This window comes from Glycine soja, chromosome 3, assembly GCF_004193775.1.
Source record: "Glycine soja cultivar W05 chromosome 3, ASM419377v2, whole genome shotgun sequence".
NCBI classification, from domain to species: Eukaryota; Viridiplantae; Streptophyta; class Magnoliopsida; order Fabales; family Fabaceae; genus Glycine; species Glycine soja.
The window spans coordinates 29,441,406-29,458,355 of NC_041004.1; the positions used below are offsets into that span (position 1 = coordinate 29,441,406).

General features: G+C 31.4%; 1 protein-coding gene across 1 annotated transcript; it reads left to right on the forward strand.

The window, feature by feature from the left end:
- The first annotated feature begins 3,649 nt into the window (after positions 1–3,649).
- On the forward strand, positions 3,650–10,890 carry LOC114406393 (MLO-like protein 1). Its single transcript, XM_028369084.1, has 13 exons — positions 3,650–4,174; positions 4,929–5,206; positions 5,496–5,612; positions 5,696–5,759; positions 6,503–6,597; positions 6,949–7,023; positions 7,133–7,221; positions 7,385–7,434; positions 8,453–8,493; positions 9,095–9,304; positions 9,711–9,778; positions 10,198–10,258; positions 10,376–10,890. Exons 1-13 carry the CDS (start codon positions 3,991–3,993, stop codon positions 10,595–10,597), a joined length of 1,554 nt encoding a protein of 517 aa, XP_028224885.1. The 5' UTR covers positions 3,650–3,990; the 3' UTR covers positions 10,598–10,890.
- The last annotated feature ends 6,060 nt before the right edge of the window (positions 10,891–16,950 follow it).

Sequence of the window (16,950 nt, forward strand, 5' to 3'; positions counted from 1 at the left end):
TCCGAGCCGTCTTGGTGCTACCTCCGCCAGCGAAGTTGCCTGCAATGGTGTTGATGACTTCACTTCTTACCCTTCATCGGCTGCTAAGGTGCCAACTTGATCTGGCTTGGCGTCGATTTGTTCTGGCCTGTCATCGTGGGATTTTTGTCCTCGGCCTCCATAACCTCGACCACGACCTTAGTAACTGCCTTTGTTGTTTTAGGGGTGTAGATGTATAAATTGACTTGAGTGGTGAATGAGTCTAAGTGTTCATCAGGATCAGAGGTACCATCATACCTTTCAATGTTCAACGGTTTCCAAGTTATAGGTAAGGGGCATCGATGATGCCATCCATGAAAGGGTGCTACTGAACGACATCATGGTGGACGTTGAGTGATTTGAGTTGGGAGAGGATTAGAGGCTGCTCATAGTGGTTATAGGAGGAAAGTTGAATGTGACTTTCTTAGGTGTGTGTCTCGGCATGGGAGGGTGGAGGGGATGGGGAGCGAGGTGAAGATGGTGGTGGTAGGGGTGGCAGAGGTGGCTGGTGGATTGTAAGCCAAGTTCATGTTTTCCTCCCTTAATCGTCACATGTCCACCTCATATTGTTGCTTTGAGGCCTCCAAATCAACCTTCATTTTCTTCCGTAATTGATCCATCTGCTCTCGAATTTCCTATATGGTTGATGTCTCAGCTCAGGTGGAGCGCAGAGACGAACTAGTGTTGCCTCTCCTTGTTGCTACCATTTTGTAGTTGTAGGAGAGTTTTCCTCGACCCTACAGTGGATGCCAAATGTTCCTACTGAGTTTTGACGAGATTTGACTGAGATGCCTGGTCCTTTTCTTCTTAGTGGAATCTCCAATCTTCAGTGTTGAGGTTAGGGGAGGTATCTGCAAAAGGGACTCCAACGAGCAAATCAATGGTGCTCTGAGGTGTTTATGTGCCTCTCACTAAGATTAGTAAAATGTCCCTGGGTCTCCCCTTTGGGTCTGTATATGCATGTCCGGTGTCATGGGAGTCACACAATGTTCGCGAACTATCCCTCTAAGCATCATGGCCAAGTTCATGGGTGGTAATGGAAGACTGTTGCGATCTGAGCATGTAGGGGTCTCATGAGCCAAGTACGTACCGAGCTTTATGGATCGTATAGTACTATATATATATATATATATATATATATATATATATATATATAATAAAAAAATAAGAAGAAAAAAAATACACTGATAAATAAATATTAATAAGTTGTTTGATATATAGAGGTATCTATATATTGTTACATTTTTTTCCAAAAAAGGTCAATGGATTGTTTTTGGAGGCGTAGCATTTTTCTTCTTTCAAAAAACGTTTATATTAGGCCTAACATAAATCTAAAATCTATCTATCTATATGCTAAAATTAATTATTATAATTAAAAATAATAATATTTTTTTAATTAAAAAAGAAAAAAAATGATGAAACTAATTAGGAGAAAAAATAAATATAGTAATGTCACATGCATTACATAACAAAACCTTCTTATATAATATGTAATCGATTGATTGATTTGTTCTTTTAAATAAATAAAATTTTATAATTTATTTATTATATATATGTCAATTTTTTTAATTTACGTTTTTAAAAATCTTTTAAATCGGTCTTTATGATTAAATATTGATTTAAAATTCGAAAAAATATTTTAAAGAGAAAAAAGATTTAAGGAAAAACAAGTTCAAAATTATTTTTTAACTTAAAAAAATATAATAATATAATTCAACTATAGTCTATAAAGTCACATATTTTATTAAAAAAAGTAAATAATAACATATTATTGTACCTTTGAAAATGAGAAGTTATATTATTATATCTGAATAGATTTAATCTTAAATGTCTATTTTTTTTCCTTATAAGTATTTTGCATAAAGAGAAAAAAAAAGTTCTTTAAGAGTGAAAACATATCCCACATATGAATATTCCTCTAAATAGGATTGCGTCATTCATCGGACATTCCAAATATGACTATAGCCCCAACATTCTTACGTAAACATTTGCTAAATCCATGCGCCTGAGAGTTGTTATTTCCATCCTTTTTATAGGATTTTTTTAGAAAATTAATCTTGATTTATTTTTATAAGATATCAGTTAAATTTCTGTAAAAAAGACACCAGTCAAATTTCTTACTAAATTAATTTTTTTTATAAAAAAATATGCTCAAATGAGATGCACTAAACCATTAATTAATGAACTTAATTGGAAATTAATATAGTGAAAAAATTAAGAGAAAAAAAATTCAATAATTTTAAAGGTAAATTTTTTGTTGAATAAAAAAATAGATAAAGTGCATTTTGAAAAAAATTAAAAACTATTAGCAAATTTAGTACTCTACCTAAATTTCTTAATTTTGTAAATTGATTAAAAAGGTCAAATTTATAATAACAAATATTAGAATAAGAAACACACTGAAGTGATATTCTAGATGACCGTTGAGTGTAAGGAAAAGACAAAATTTCCGGTTAATGCGGGCAAACTCAGGTTCTTTTCATATAATCAATTATTTTATTTTATTTTATTATGAAGCTCTATTCTATTTGGAAAATACAATGAAAACGTGGCCTGATTGTTCGGTTTTTCAGTGGAGAGAGTCAGCTTCTCGGAATTTCAGACATAAACGACAGAATCCAGATACAACCTCTCAGAGTTGTTCTTATGTACACATCAAATTCTTTTTTATCTTCGTATTCTATTTTATTTTTGTACAAATTTCTACCGTGCTTGCATATTTCAAAGGATATTAATGCCTTAAATAGACTAATAAATTTTAAACACATATACTAATAATTTTTACTTTATGAATAACTGGAACCGATAATTTCTATATATAAAAAAAAACTGGAACTGATAATATTGCTTATTGTTTAAGATATTGTTTGCTAAATGACTGTTATTTTTTATTACTCATTCTTGTTTTTGCTGAATATTATCACTCATTCTATTTACACTTGCATTTTTTTTATGTTTGGCATTGAATTAAAACAATTTGATAGAATTTTTATAATTAAAATTTAAAATACCAATACAATTAAATTTTAACTCATTTATGATACAATTAATGTGTAAATAGTTAGAGTTTAAAATCAGCATATAAATTTTAATATCTTTATTGTAAAATTAAATAAACTTATTTAATGAGTTCTGATTAGGGTGAGTTTGTTTAAACTTAAAAAATAACTTTAAAATAAGTCTTTTTTAAAAAATATTTTTTGATAAATTTATATTATTTGTTTCTTAAAATAAGAACAAAATTACTTGTTTTAAGTACAAGTAATTTAAGACAAATACACAAATAAAATAAAAAATTACTTATTATATTAAAATAAATATTTATTTCAACAAATAAATTTAAACAAAAATCTGTAGACTAAAACTATTTTACCCTTTCAAATACAACTTATTTTCCATTGATCCCGCGGTGAAAAGGCATTGATACCCTCTTAAAAATTTAAAGCACCGAATCAATACTTTGTTTTTTATAACGTCACATTTTTCTTCTGTAATATGATAAAATTAACCAACGTGATTGACCAATCACTTGGTCTTTTGCACTAATTAAATAAGAAGCGTGTATACAAGGTTAGAAAAACTATATAAGTGAATAATAATTTAAACGGAATCAGATACATTATACTACATAGATAGCATTAATTGAATCGTGTGAGTGTAGTAGTTGTTGTAACACGTTCATACGTCAAAACTCACCTTAACCGCGGGTTTTGCAAAGTGAACACCCTGCAATCCAAAGACAATAATAAATTCGAGCTTTCAGAGTTCAAACCTCAGCACAATTAAATTTTTTGAATGTGACGAGTTATTGAGCCAAAAGGGTATTAAATAGTTTCCACTTTCCACACAGAAAATTGAAATTAACACAACAGGAGAGAGTAGAAGAGTTGTATATATATATATATATATATATATATAGAGAGAGAGAGAGAGAGAGAGAGAGAGAGAGAGATTTAGAAGGGTGACGAGAAAATGGGTGGTGGAGGTGAAGAAGGGAACAATTTGGAATTCACTCCCACTTGGGTTGTTGCTGTTGTTTGTTCTGTGATCGTTGCTGCTTCATTTGCTGCTGAAAGGTTTCTTCACTATGGAGGGAAGTTTCTCAAGAGGAAGAATCAGAAGCCACTCTATGAAGCCCTGCAAAAAATTAAAGAAGGTACTTATTTTTTTTTCCTTTCCTTTCATTATTTTATTAAATGAGATATGCATATATGATCAATTTTACAAGAAACCTTTGAAAGTGGTCAAACTATACATGCTTTTGTTCTTTTGGTGTGGTTCTCAAAGTTAGAGTTTTGCAAGCAAGACTAACTTGAGTGATGAAGTCAACCAGAGTTTTTTTTTTTTTTTTTATTGGCAAATGTTAATTTTGATTAGAAATGTCTGTTGGGGAATTCAAATCCGTGACCTCTCTCCCCTCCCTTCTGCCTTCATCCTTTCTCAACCGCTGAGTTAATCTTATATCTCCCATAGTCTAATTTTGATTCATGAGTGTATCTGTTGGTAAGGAATTCGCGACTGATCAGACGTGAAAAATGGTTAATTATCGAGGAGTTGATTTCCTAATTTTACTTTTCTTAATTTTTAATGTGTATGTAGAGATTTCCATATGAAAAATGTGATGTGATCAATTTCATAGGCTAAATGGAATGATGTGATCAATTTTGAAACAAAACTTAGGCCCTTAACTATTTATACATGATTTTTGGCTTTTTGGTGTGGTTCTCAAATTAGAGTTTCACCACAATAAGTAGGCATGAGTTATTGAGATAAAACTATAATTTTGATTCAAGAATGCACCAAATTCTTCTTAATGATTAATGGGTATGCAGGGACTTCTGTTATGAAAATTGGGATGTGATTAATTTTGCAATATTTTTTTCCTTTTCTGTTTTCTGTCTTCGTTTCAGAGTTGATGCTATTGGGCTTTATTTCTCTGCTACTGACAATAACACAAAATGGGATAATCAGAATTTGTGTTCCAGTGGGTTGGACTCACCATATGCTTCCTTGCAGTCTAAAGGATAATGGAAAGGAAGAATTAACAAAAACCACATCACATTTTCAGACTTTTTTCTCTTTCTCTGATATTTCTGGCACTGCTAGGCGCCTTTTAGCTGAGAGTGAGAGTGAGAATGAGGATCACCAACCAGCAACAGGAGAAAAACTTGGACACTGTGCTAGGAAGGTATTAAAACCATAGAATAAAATGCATGTCATCTCTTCCATTCAATTGTCAAGGGAGATCTCAAGCTTAATAATATTCCTGAAACTTTAGTTTTTAAAAGAACTGTGTTGGATGACGTCGTGTGATCTATGTAGCCGATCTCACCTAGTGGGATAAAAGCTTAGTTGTTGTTTCAATTATCATATTCAGTTTTTATTTGACGATTTCTCATTTTTATGCCTTTGGTATTCAATTTTATTCCATGTGCCTAACCAAAGTATCTTGGTATGTATTTAAATTTTGTTTTCAGGGCAAGGTTCCTCTATTATCTGTGGAGGCACTGCATCACCTTCATACATTTATTTTTGTCCTAGCTGTGGCCCATGTCACATTTTGTGTTCTCACTGTTGTTTTTGGAGGGCTAAAAGTGAGTGCATAATATGCTTTATTATAAGATGTGCTTGATGAAAGCTCTTTTTTTGAGTACTAATAATTAACTCTGATTAACAGATACGTGAGTGGAAACACTGGGAAGACTCTATTGGCAATGACAATAAAAATGAAACACAACCAGGTATACAGATATACTAATTAGTTACTTTATCTATGTTCAATTATTTCATTATCCTATGGAGTATTTGGTAGCCATCAAACACTATGCCTTTCAAATCATCATGATCTTATAGGCCAAATTTCTGTTTGTGATTGCTAATTTTTAAAACATCTATTTATAATCATCATATATAAAAATTGAAGTGAGAGTAACCCCTCAGTTCTCCCATCAGTTTAAATTTCAATTATATACTGTAAACTCAATATTTTACTTGATTTGACCTTTTATAACTGATCTTTCAGTTTACAACTGTTTTAATCTCTTTAATGTATGTCTTTTGAATGGCTAACATGAAACTTCAAATGCATTTATGCACCAATCAGTTTGGATGAGCATTGTTTTCTTTCATCAAAATCTATTCCAAAACAACATAAATGAAATATGGCCTTCATTTCTTACAAGAAAATGTACAAAAACTGAGAATAAAAATTCAATGTGCCGAAGTCTAAGTTGATAAATTTTTTACAAATTATGTTGCTAATTGAACTTCTGAAAATCTATCTCATTAAGTCATATCCAATCTCTTATTTTACGTACGTTTCAATCGCTTCAATTTATGCCTCTTTGAGAGACCAACATGAAACTTTAAATGCTAATATGCACCACATTAGATTAGATTAGCACAATATGCTTAGTATTGAACTTCGTATAAGCCATCCAACCCTCTGCTAACTGATCTTTATATGCGTATTGGTTTAATGCAGTTTTGGAACCCACAGTGACTCATGTTCACCAACATGCTTTTATCCAGAATCATTTTACTGGTCTTGGCAAAGATTCTGCTGTTCTGGGTTGGGTGGTAAGGTTTTTATAAGTATTTATTGGTTTTAAACTTTGATAAAATAGAGAATATATATACTTATGCTAAATCCCTTTCTAAGCATTTGAAGACACACTAATGCCACCATTTCCATTACAAGTTTTATAATGCAACCACACACAAGCTAAATTTCTTTGGTTCAATGTCTCTGATCCAGTCTAGCTTCATTTACCAAATGAGAATTTTTTAAGGGGTAAAAAATTGTGATTGATCCTTACTATAGAGTATAGACAACACATACTAGTAACTACAGAAATTATGGCCATGTGACTATGTCATGTTATTATTGACATTATTATAATTCTTTCTCATTTTTCATGTTTCTTTCAGAAATCATTTTTCAAGCAATTTTATGGGTCTGTGACCAAATTAGATTATGTGACATTAAGGCTTGGTTTCATTATGGTAAGATTTTAATGTGCCGTAAAATTATTAGCTCTACCTTGGGCTTGCTATTAGGCTGTAACTTCAATGATGGATTCACGATATTATCTATTTTGTATCTCTGTTTTAGACCCACTGCAAAGGAAATCCAAAGTTTAATTTTCATAAATACATGATCCGTGCCCTTGAAGATGATTTCAAGAAAGTTGTTGGTATAAGGTATATGCTTCTGAAGAATAATTCCCTAGTAATTATTTAAGCTTTTATACTTATCACAAACCTTCATCCATTAGTTGCTCAAACTTTCTTTGTTGTTTAACCTATTGTGTAAGTTTTAAATTCTTTGTAGTTATGAATATAATTTATAATTTCATGGTTGCAGTTGGTATCTTTGGATCTTTGTGGTCATCTTCATGTTGCTTAATGTCCATGGTAAGCTACTAGACTTGGAATATGTCCTATGATTAATATTTCACTCCATGTTATCTATAATTTCTACTTAAAACAGTTATTCTTGAATATTTTTTTTATGAATTGAATACTACAGTTATAAGTTGATTACATACTTTATTAGACCAGAAAAATTACAATTTTATATTTTCATTTTTTTTTGTCAATATCTTGTATTTTCATTTTTTTTGTCAATATCTTGTATCACATTGAATCCTATTTATTTATTTTTCTATAATTTTGTGATTTCTTGACAATATGGATGGATCATGCATGGTGATGATGGGTATACTTGACCCGACTAATCTGATGGGACCCAACCAAAATTTTTGATTGTGTTATTCATGGATTTGCCAAGTTGGGAATCGGATTTGATAATCTCATACCTAAATCCATCCAACTATATATATAAAATAAATCACTTAACGTAGTAGTCAACATTAAAAAAACATTTAATGCGATTTAGTTGATATACTTAATAAAACAAATTAGACGTTTGAGTTAGAATATTATTTTCATTTTTTTGGTTTTTTCTATTTTTTTATTATTTTAATAATAAACCCAATGACCCCAGCTAACCCAACCCAGTGAGTACATGTTAGTATATAACAGAGTCTTATTGGCTCTGCTATGTTTGAAGCTTCTGTGCACTGCCCAAAACTGGGATCCAGAACCTGTTTTGTGTTTCTACTTAATGCCATTCATTGATCTGAGTGATCAATTTTGTTGGTAAATTTATACCATGTGACATTGTTTACGAATGTAGCAATTTCCGACTAATCTCTTTTTGTGCTTTTGTTGATGAAATAAATTTAAATAAAATATTCTTGCACATAAAATAAGATGTGAAGGATTTTATGTGTGTAATTAATTTCAAGTGTGATCAATGAGCATCATTAAGAACAATGATACCTTTGCCTATGAGGAGTGGTAGTTCAATTTCTAGTCAAAGAAAATTAATTTGACTCTCAAAATTAAGATGCTTGGTTTACTTTTCCAGGCTGGCACGCATATTTCTGGATTTCTTTCATTCCTCTCATTGTAAGTATATTGATGAATTTTGATTCTTTTCTGTGTACCTTTATTTTACTCAAACCGATAACACATCATCATATCTTAATTTCTGGATGAGTACAATTCAAGAGCAAAACTGTTTCATCATGGCTTGTAGGAAATTGACCTAAAAAATCCTTCAAAATTCAGTTACAATTATATTAGTGTAACATGTGATGTGTTAATACTTAATAATATATCTATCCTTTCTCTTAGAGGTGGTAATAAAACGATGGAATTGGATGTTCTTGTAGGATAGGTAATTATTTTCCCATAGTAAGCTAAATACTTTACTAGTTAAATTTCTATATTCCTGATTAAATTTAACGCTTAAATTTTCAGTCGTTTGTTAAATTTCTTTTTCTGTTTTTCATAATTAAAAATTTACCTATAGAAGAGTCATGTATTAATACAAATGTTGGTCTTCTATCATTTGGTTTTTGTATACTGTGTATGCATAGGCGTGTCTACCCATAAATTCTCTATGCATACAAGTTGATGTATTTATTTTCTAATTGTTTGTCTCCCAGCCTTGTCTGAATCTTCCTCTTCATTTATTTATTTTTTTTGATTAATTTGAATTTTTCAGCTTCTACTTGCTGTGGGTGCTAAGTTAGAGCATGTAATAATTCAATTAGCTCATGAAGTAGCTGAGAAGCATTCAGCCATAGAAGGTGAATTAGTGGTCCAACCAAGAGATGATCACTTTTGGTTTAATCGGCCCCACATTGTCCTCTTCTTGATTCATTTCATCCTCTTCCAAAATGCTTTTGAGATTGCATTTTTCTTTTGGATATGGGTAAGCATATTGGACTGAAGCACAATTTATGGTTTCCTTTTGCTTTTCCATTTTAGTTTTCTCTTATGGTTTTGCAAGTGTTTTTTCATAATTTTAATTAATACTCCCTCTTGTCTCAATTAGAAGAAAAAAAATAATCCACATTTATTAAGAAGATTAGTTAACTTCATTAAATTGTATTATTTTTAATTAAAAAATTAACACTAAACTATTCTTTATTGGAAGTTGATATTGAACATAAAAAAAAATTAGCCTTATTAAATGAAAAGTATTTTTGAGAGAATCTCATTAAATAAAAAATAGGTTAACGAGTTTTACTTATATTTTAGATAAAAAAAAATAAATAAAAAATATTGCTTATAATCGAGACACAAAAGAAGTATAACCTTATGTTTATGTTTCTCAGGTTATATATGGCTTTGACTCCTGTATAATGGGACGGGTTCGTTATATTGTTCCAAGACTCATTATTGGGTAACTAACTACAATACTTTTTTCTTTTATTTGGACAGGATTTTCATGGTTAGAACTCACAATTAAATTAAATTAAATTGAGTTTGGGTATGCTAGAGTCACTTGCACCAATATGGATCCTTCTATGTTAAATTTTCATGCGACCAAGTCATCTGCAAGTTTGTTTTTTTAATCTTTATCTCACCTATTTAATTTATATAAAAGCACAAAAATTTCACATGAGGAGAGTCATTTCCTCTCAATCACCATTTTTTTTGTATTAATGAGATTCCAAATAACCAAAATTAATTCCTTGTTGCTCAAATTATCTTTATTAATTTCTTTAAATTAAGTTTGACTTCTTTCTCCATTTGCATTCTAAATTCCAATTTTTTTCTCTCTTCTGCCTTTTCCTTACCCCTTTTTGTTGGGTTTTGTAGGATATTTATTCAGTTACTATGTAGCTATAGTACCCTGCCACTTTATGCAATCGTTACACAGGTGAGTTAATTTTGAGTTTCCTTTCAAACTCAAATGCAAACCAATTTTCTTATTTTATTTAAAATTAAGGTCTCTTTGCATTGAACTTCTAACACATGTTACTCCCAATGTACGTAGATGGGAACACACTTTAAGAAGGCCGTATTTGATGAACAAGTGCAAGCACGCCTTGTTGGTTGGGCTCAAAAGGCAAAGAAAAAAGGACAAAGAGGTGATAATAGCCACTCTGGCCAAGGAAGTTCTCATGTAGGTGCTGGAATTCAACTAGGATCAGTGTTCAAGAGGCCATCTGTCCCAGAAGACAATGTTATTGTCCCAAGAAATGATGGACCCGAATGAGTGTGGATATACCCTAGCCAAGATGCACAAAAAAAATGTTTTGGAACCATATTATGTGGGCGCTTGTCACCACATAACGAGGGCTAGCGAAAACGTGATCCTAGAATCAGTATTAGCTTTGATATCATGAATAATGTAAGAAACCTAACTCAACCCAAAAATTAGCTTAAGAGGTTAAGGTTGCTCCTCACTTATATATTCTAATGTGGGATTACTTTTAACCAATGTGAAACTTGAATTATTTCTAACACTTCATTATTTCATGAAGGTTTAAATATATTTTTAACCTCTAATAAATTAGTAAATTTTTTGTTTGTTTCGTGATAAATATTTATCATTTGTTATTAATACAGACTAAAATAAAATTTATTAATTTATTAGAAAACAAACATAAAATTTTCTAATTTATCAAAAATTAAAACAAGATATCAAGAATAAAAAATAAAAATATTATTTTATTAGGAACTCAACGCAAAGTAAAAATTTATTAGATGACAAATAAAAAATCAAATATTTATTAAAAATGAAAAATATATTTAAGCCTTAAATAATGTATTACTATGCACTACTAAAGTATTATCAACTAGTTAGACATACTTTTGAGATAGAAAAAAAAATTAGCAGTTGTTAAATTTTGTTGTATATATACCACAAATTTGTCGTTAATATATGTGACTATGAATGTTTCAAAGTTTAGTGACTAATATCATTTTGTCTCAAAATTTAATTTTAATTTTTCCAGTAGTGTATAGTTACTTGTATATCGGCAAATTTATTTGTGTTTTTTTTAAAGGTGTTTTACTAACCAGTTAAAGTTTTATACACGTCTGAATTTTCAGTTAACAAATTATTTCAAAAGTTAGTGTTACACGAAATAATTGAGAAAGCAATGTCACATCGTGCCTCACAATATGTCGAGGGTTAAAACTAATCTTATAATATTTTTGCACTTAAGTTGTAAACATCTAAAGTTATATAAACTAAATAATTGGACAAAAATAATTAATATGTTAAAATTAAAATTAAATTATTTGCATATTACTTAAATTTAATTGATAAAAATAATTATTAATTAAATTTATTTATTTTAATTAAATTTCGAATGATAATTATCTTTACAATTTAATCATAAGAATTAGGTTTGATTCCGATATAAAATCATTAGATCTTCAGTTATATTTTTTCAATAAAATTTCGATAGCCAATGCAACCTTCTTAAAGAAAAATTCCCGTAAACTGAAAATTAAAGAAATAAAATAAGGCTATGTTTGGCTAATTATTTCAATTATTTTTTAGCTTTTTCTATTAATTGAATCTTGTTTGACAAATTGATGTTACTTGAAGTAGTATTTTTTAAAATGCTAGCTTCTATCTTTTTATATTTTATTCTCTTTTATTCTTAAAATTTAATAAATTTATTATTATTCTTTTTAAATAAAATATAATTTTCTTATTTTTTAGTTCTTTGTCACTCATTCCTCCTACACATTTTTTATATTACACTATTTATTTTAACTAATACTCAAATATGAACCAATGTGGTGCCTTTTTCAACACATATTATGAGTAAAACATTAACTAGAATTAAAATAGATGGTTGCAATCAAACAACATGTCACTAACACTAGCCTCTTCTATGAAGTATGGAACTTGATCTTGCCATAAATCAATAGAGTATACAAGCTTAGTGGCCCATGGTTTCGTTTCATCTCCGAAGCCCCATGAAGAAGCATTTCCATTTGATATAGCCCATTCTTTATTATAGTGTGGAGTTGGATCTTCAAAAGGGAAGGACAGCCCTTGGCCTAGAAAATCTAGTGCCCCTACTATAGTTGTGGAAGCAATGCTTTCCAAGATTATTTTGATGATGTCAAAGACTCAAGTCAAGAATCAAGAGTCAAGCAAGTTTCAAGAATCAAATAGTCGTTCAATCAAAGCAAGTGTCAAGAATCAAGATCAAGATTCAAGATTCAAGTAAAGAATCAAGATCAAGATTCAAGATTCAAGTAAAGAATCAAGACTCAAGATTCAAGAATCAAGAGAAGACTCAATCAAGATAAGTATTAAATGAGTTTTTCAAAAACTATTGAATAGCACAATTTTGTTCAAAAGAAAAATTTTACCAAAGAATTTTACTCTTTGGTAATCGATTACCAGAAGGCAGTAATCGATTACCAGTAGCCAACATTGTTTTCAAACTGATTTACAAAGTTGTAATCGATTACCAATGTTTTAAAACGTTAGATTTCAAATTTCAAGAGTCACAACTTGTGATAAAACATTTTCAAATCATTTCAAACTTGTGTAATCGATTACACAATACTTGTAATTGATTATCAGTGTTTCTAAACGTTTTGATTTTCAAATTTAAACATGAAGAGTCACATCTGTTGATGTGTAATCGATTATACTATGATGGTAATCGATTACCAGTGGCTTATTTTAAAAAATAAATTACCAAAAGTCACAATTCTTAAAGTGACTAGTTTCTGAAGATTTTTCAAAAGTCACAACCTTTAAAGTGACTAGTTTTCAAAAGAGTCACAACTTTTAAAAAGTGACTAGTTTTGAAGAAATTGCCAAGAGTCATAAACTTTTAACTTGAGTCATCAAATGACTATAAATATATGACCATGACACGAATTTTAAAGACAAATTTCAGATTTCTTTCATTCATTCAAAGCATTCTTCTAAGAGTTTTTGTTCAAAACTTTCTTTATTCAAGAAAAGTTCATTGGCAAAAAACTTGTGCTATTCTTCTTCTTCTCCCTTCTCCCACTTGCCAAAAGATTCAAAGGACTAACCGCCTGAGAATTCTTTTGATTCTTCCTCTTCCCTTTAAACAAAAGATTTCAAAGGACTAATCACCTGAGATATCTTTTGTTTCCCCTTACAAAGATTCAAGGGACTAACCGCCTAAGAATTCTTTACCTTAACACATTGGAGGGTACATCCTTTGTGGTACAAGTAGAGTGTACATCTACTTGGGTTGTAATACTGAGAACAAGAGAGGGTACATCTCTTGTGGATCAGTTCAAGTGGAGGGTACATCCACTTGGTTGTTCAAAGAGAACAAGGGAGGGTACATCCCTTGTGGATCTTTGCTTGTAAAGGATTTTACAAGGTTGTTGGAAATCTCAAGAACCGGTGGTTGCTTGGGGACTGAACATAGGCACGGGTTGTGGCTGAACCAGTATAAATCTTGTGTTTGTCTTCTTCTTCCCTACACTCTTTATTTTTTCGCTGTGCACTTTTTATTTCCGCTTTACTTTTGTCTAAGATATTGTTTTTGTTCTTTATTTTCTCATAACTTAGTAGTAAAGCCTAATTGAATCTAGTAACATTAAGAAGGATAAATTTTTAATTAGTCAAGACACGTTCATAATTAATTCAACCCCCCTTCTTAATTATTCCGAGGCCACTTGATCCAACAATAATGTCACACTTCAAATCTTTGATTTTCTTCTCATAATTGTCCTTGAGGTGGGTTATGCATGGTGACATTGAGATTTGGCAGGTAGTGCAGTGGCAACGAGGTTGGGCGTAAGGGTCGTGCTGATGTCAAATTTGGAGGTGGAGGCAGGGCGACATCGAAGAAGGGTGGCGGGGTTGGTGCGTGACCATATCTATGGGTAAAGGGGGTGGCACAATGGTGTGACGACGGTAGTGGTCATTGATGGCAATGGTGGTGCGCATGGATGTTGGTTGGTAGTGTAGGTGGTGCAGTTTGATGATGAACAAAAGTAGTGATGGTGCTTGATCTATTTGTATTGGATATTAGTTCTAGTCTTGTGTTTGTAATGAAGAATATTATATCTATTTTATTTTATGTTTTACTTTAATTGATTATGATGGTTTTTAGCCTCCATATATTGTAATTTTAATTTCAAAATAAATATTGACGGTTTTGAAATCGTCACAACTCATTTTTAAAAAGCTAATGACTACGTCACTAACTAATAGAGAAATTATAATGGTAGGGAACAAAAAGAAAACTTTTCAAATATCAGGGAGCAGAAGTGAAGAAAATTTTATCAGGGATCAAAAACAAAAGTCGGGTACACGTGATGGATCACAAACATATTTTAGCATTTGATAAAAAATATTTTGATATAGTATAAGATTAATAGTAGAGTACACAATATGAAAAAATGGTAATAATTGAAACTAAAAATATAGTATAAGAGAAAGGGTAGGAAAAAGGATGCAACTTCAAAAATTGATATTAATAAGGCCTATGATTAAATTAACTGGGGATATCTTCCTGTCAGGTTGATCAAGCTTGGGTTCCATACTCACTTTGTTAACTGGATCATGATGTATGTGACTGTTGTTAGATTCTTTGTCAATGTGATTGATGAGGTAGTTGGGCCTATTATTCATGGAAGGGGTCTTAGACAAGGAAACCCTCTCTATCCTTATTTGTCTTGAGGGACTATCTACTCTCATTAAAGATGCTGAGAAGAGGTGTGAGCTTCATCGGGTGAAGATTTGCAGGGGTTGCCTCTATTATATCCCACTTACTTTTTGCAAATGATAGTTTCCCCTCCTTTAGAGCCAATGAAAGGGAGACCATGGTGGTGAGGAGAATCCTTGAAGAGTAAATTGCTACATTAGGTCAGTTGATAAATTTTCTCAAGTCTAAAATTACATATAGTAAGAATGTGAACCTTGTTTGAAGACGGGTGTTACTCATATTCTTGGGTTTTCCATCTATTGTAGGAAAGAACAAGAAATTTATCTTCAATATTATCAAAGATAAAGTGTGGGAAAAGATTAACCCTTGGAGTGGGAAGGCGATGTTTATGGTCGGGAGAGTGTTAGACAAGTGGCCTCAGATATCTTAAGAAGGGGGGGGGGTTGAATTAAGATATTCCAAACTACTTCCCCAATTAAAAATCTATTTCACTTTCTTTTCAAGTTATAAATTCCCTTAACAATGAACTTCTTAAATATTAATTCAAATAAAACAATTTGAATATGAATATAAAGCAATAATAAACAAAGGAGATTAAGGGAAGAGAAAGTGCAAACTCAGATTTATACTGGTTCGGCCACACCCTTGTGCCTACGTCCAGTCCCCAAGCAACCCGCTTGAGAGTTCCACTATCTTGTAAATTCCTTTTACAAGTTCTAAACACACAAGGACAATCCTTCCTTTGTTTTTAGAATTCCTTTACAACAAGAGACCCACGGTCTCTTAATCCCTTAGAGAATGAGGAGAAGAAGAAGAATGAATCTCTCTAGAAAGAGATAGATTTTACAGATTGAGCACTCAAATAATTCCTTAATGAATTGCAATTGAATTGGCCAAGGAATTTTTAAGAGGATATAATGATTTTTGCTCTTTGAGAGGATAAACACTTGTTGTTATGAAAAACTTTATGCAAAATCGTGTCTCAAGTCACATATATATAGGCCTATGATAGCCATTCAATAACCACACAAAAAGATGTGACTGTTGAGAATGTTTTCTGAAAAACTCCTCTGGTAATCGATTACAACAAGTGTGTAATCGATTACACTCTTTAAAATTTGAATTAAAACGTTCAGAAACTGCTGGTAATCGATTACCATATATGTGTAATCGATTACACAGTGCAAATTTTGAATTCAAATTTTAATAGCTGTTGTAAATCAGTTTTGGCCACTGGTAATCGATTACCAAAGGGGGAGAGAACTTGGGAGAACACATATGGGTTAGAAATCAATTAGGCATACATGCCAAAAGATAGGGGGAGTAAGGGTTGTGTGAACGTGCTATATACAAGATGATAGCACGTTCACATAACCCTTACTCCCCCTATCTTTTGGCATGTATGCCTAATTGATTTCTAACCCATATGTGTTCTCCCAAGTTCTCTCCCCCTTTGGCAACATAAAAAAGGACTAGATCAAAACAATCAATATCCAAACATTAACACAATAAATATTCAAACAAAGCCAACCATTAAATCAAAATAAATCCATACAGCGTCATAATTAACCAAAACCAAAGCGAGAATTATAATAATAGTGCAAGACTAGAACAAAAAGCCAAATACATGGCGATAAAGCAAAGTACTAATAATATTTGACTACTAATTAAACTAAGTTAGAATAATAACATATAATCTAAGAGGATGAAGGAGGCGGTGGTGGTGGATCAAAGCAAGTTCGGATGAAGGAGACATCTTCTTCAACCCTAGTGATCCTTGATTCCATAGCATCGAACCGCATGTCAACTTGCAATTCCATGGCATCAAACTTGTCACCAACAAAAGTTTGAAGTCCATCAAACTTGTCCATAAGCCTTTGAAGAAGAGTGGAATTATCTTCAACTGGTATGTGGCCTTCATCATCAGCAGGTGGAA

Excerpts from the sequence above, each read along its gene's own strand:
- LOC114406393 (XM_028369084.1), top strand. The coding sequence starts at position 3,991 with ATGGGTGGTGGAGGTGAAGAAGGGAACAATTTGGAATTCACTCCCACT. Across the intron at positions 7,024-7,132 it reads TAAGGCTTGGTTTCATTATG|ACCCACTGCAAAGGAAATCC; the intron begins GTAAGATTTTAA and ends TCTCTGTTTTAG. Across the intron at positions 9,779-10,197 it reads GTTCCAAGACTCATTATTGG|GATATTTATTCAGTTACTAT; the intron begins GTAACTAACTAC and ends TGGGTTTTGTAG.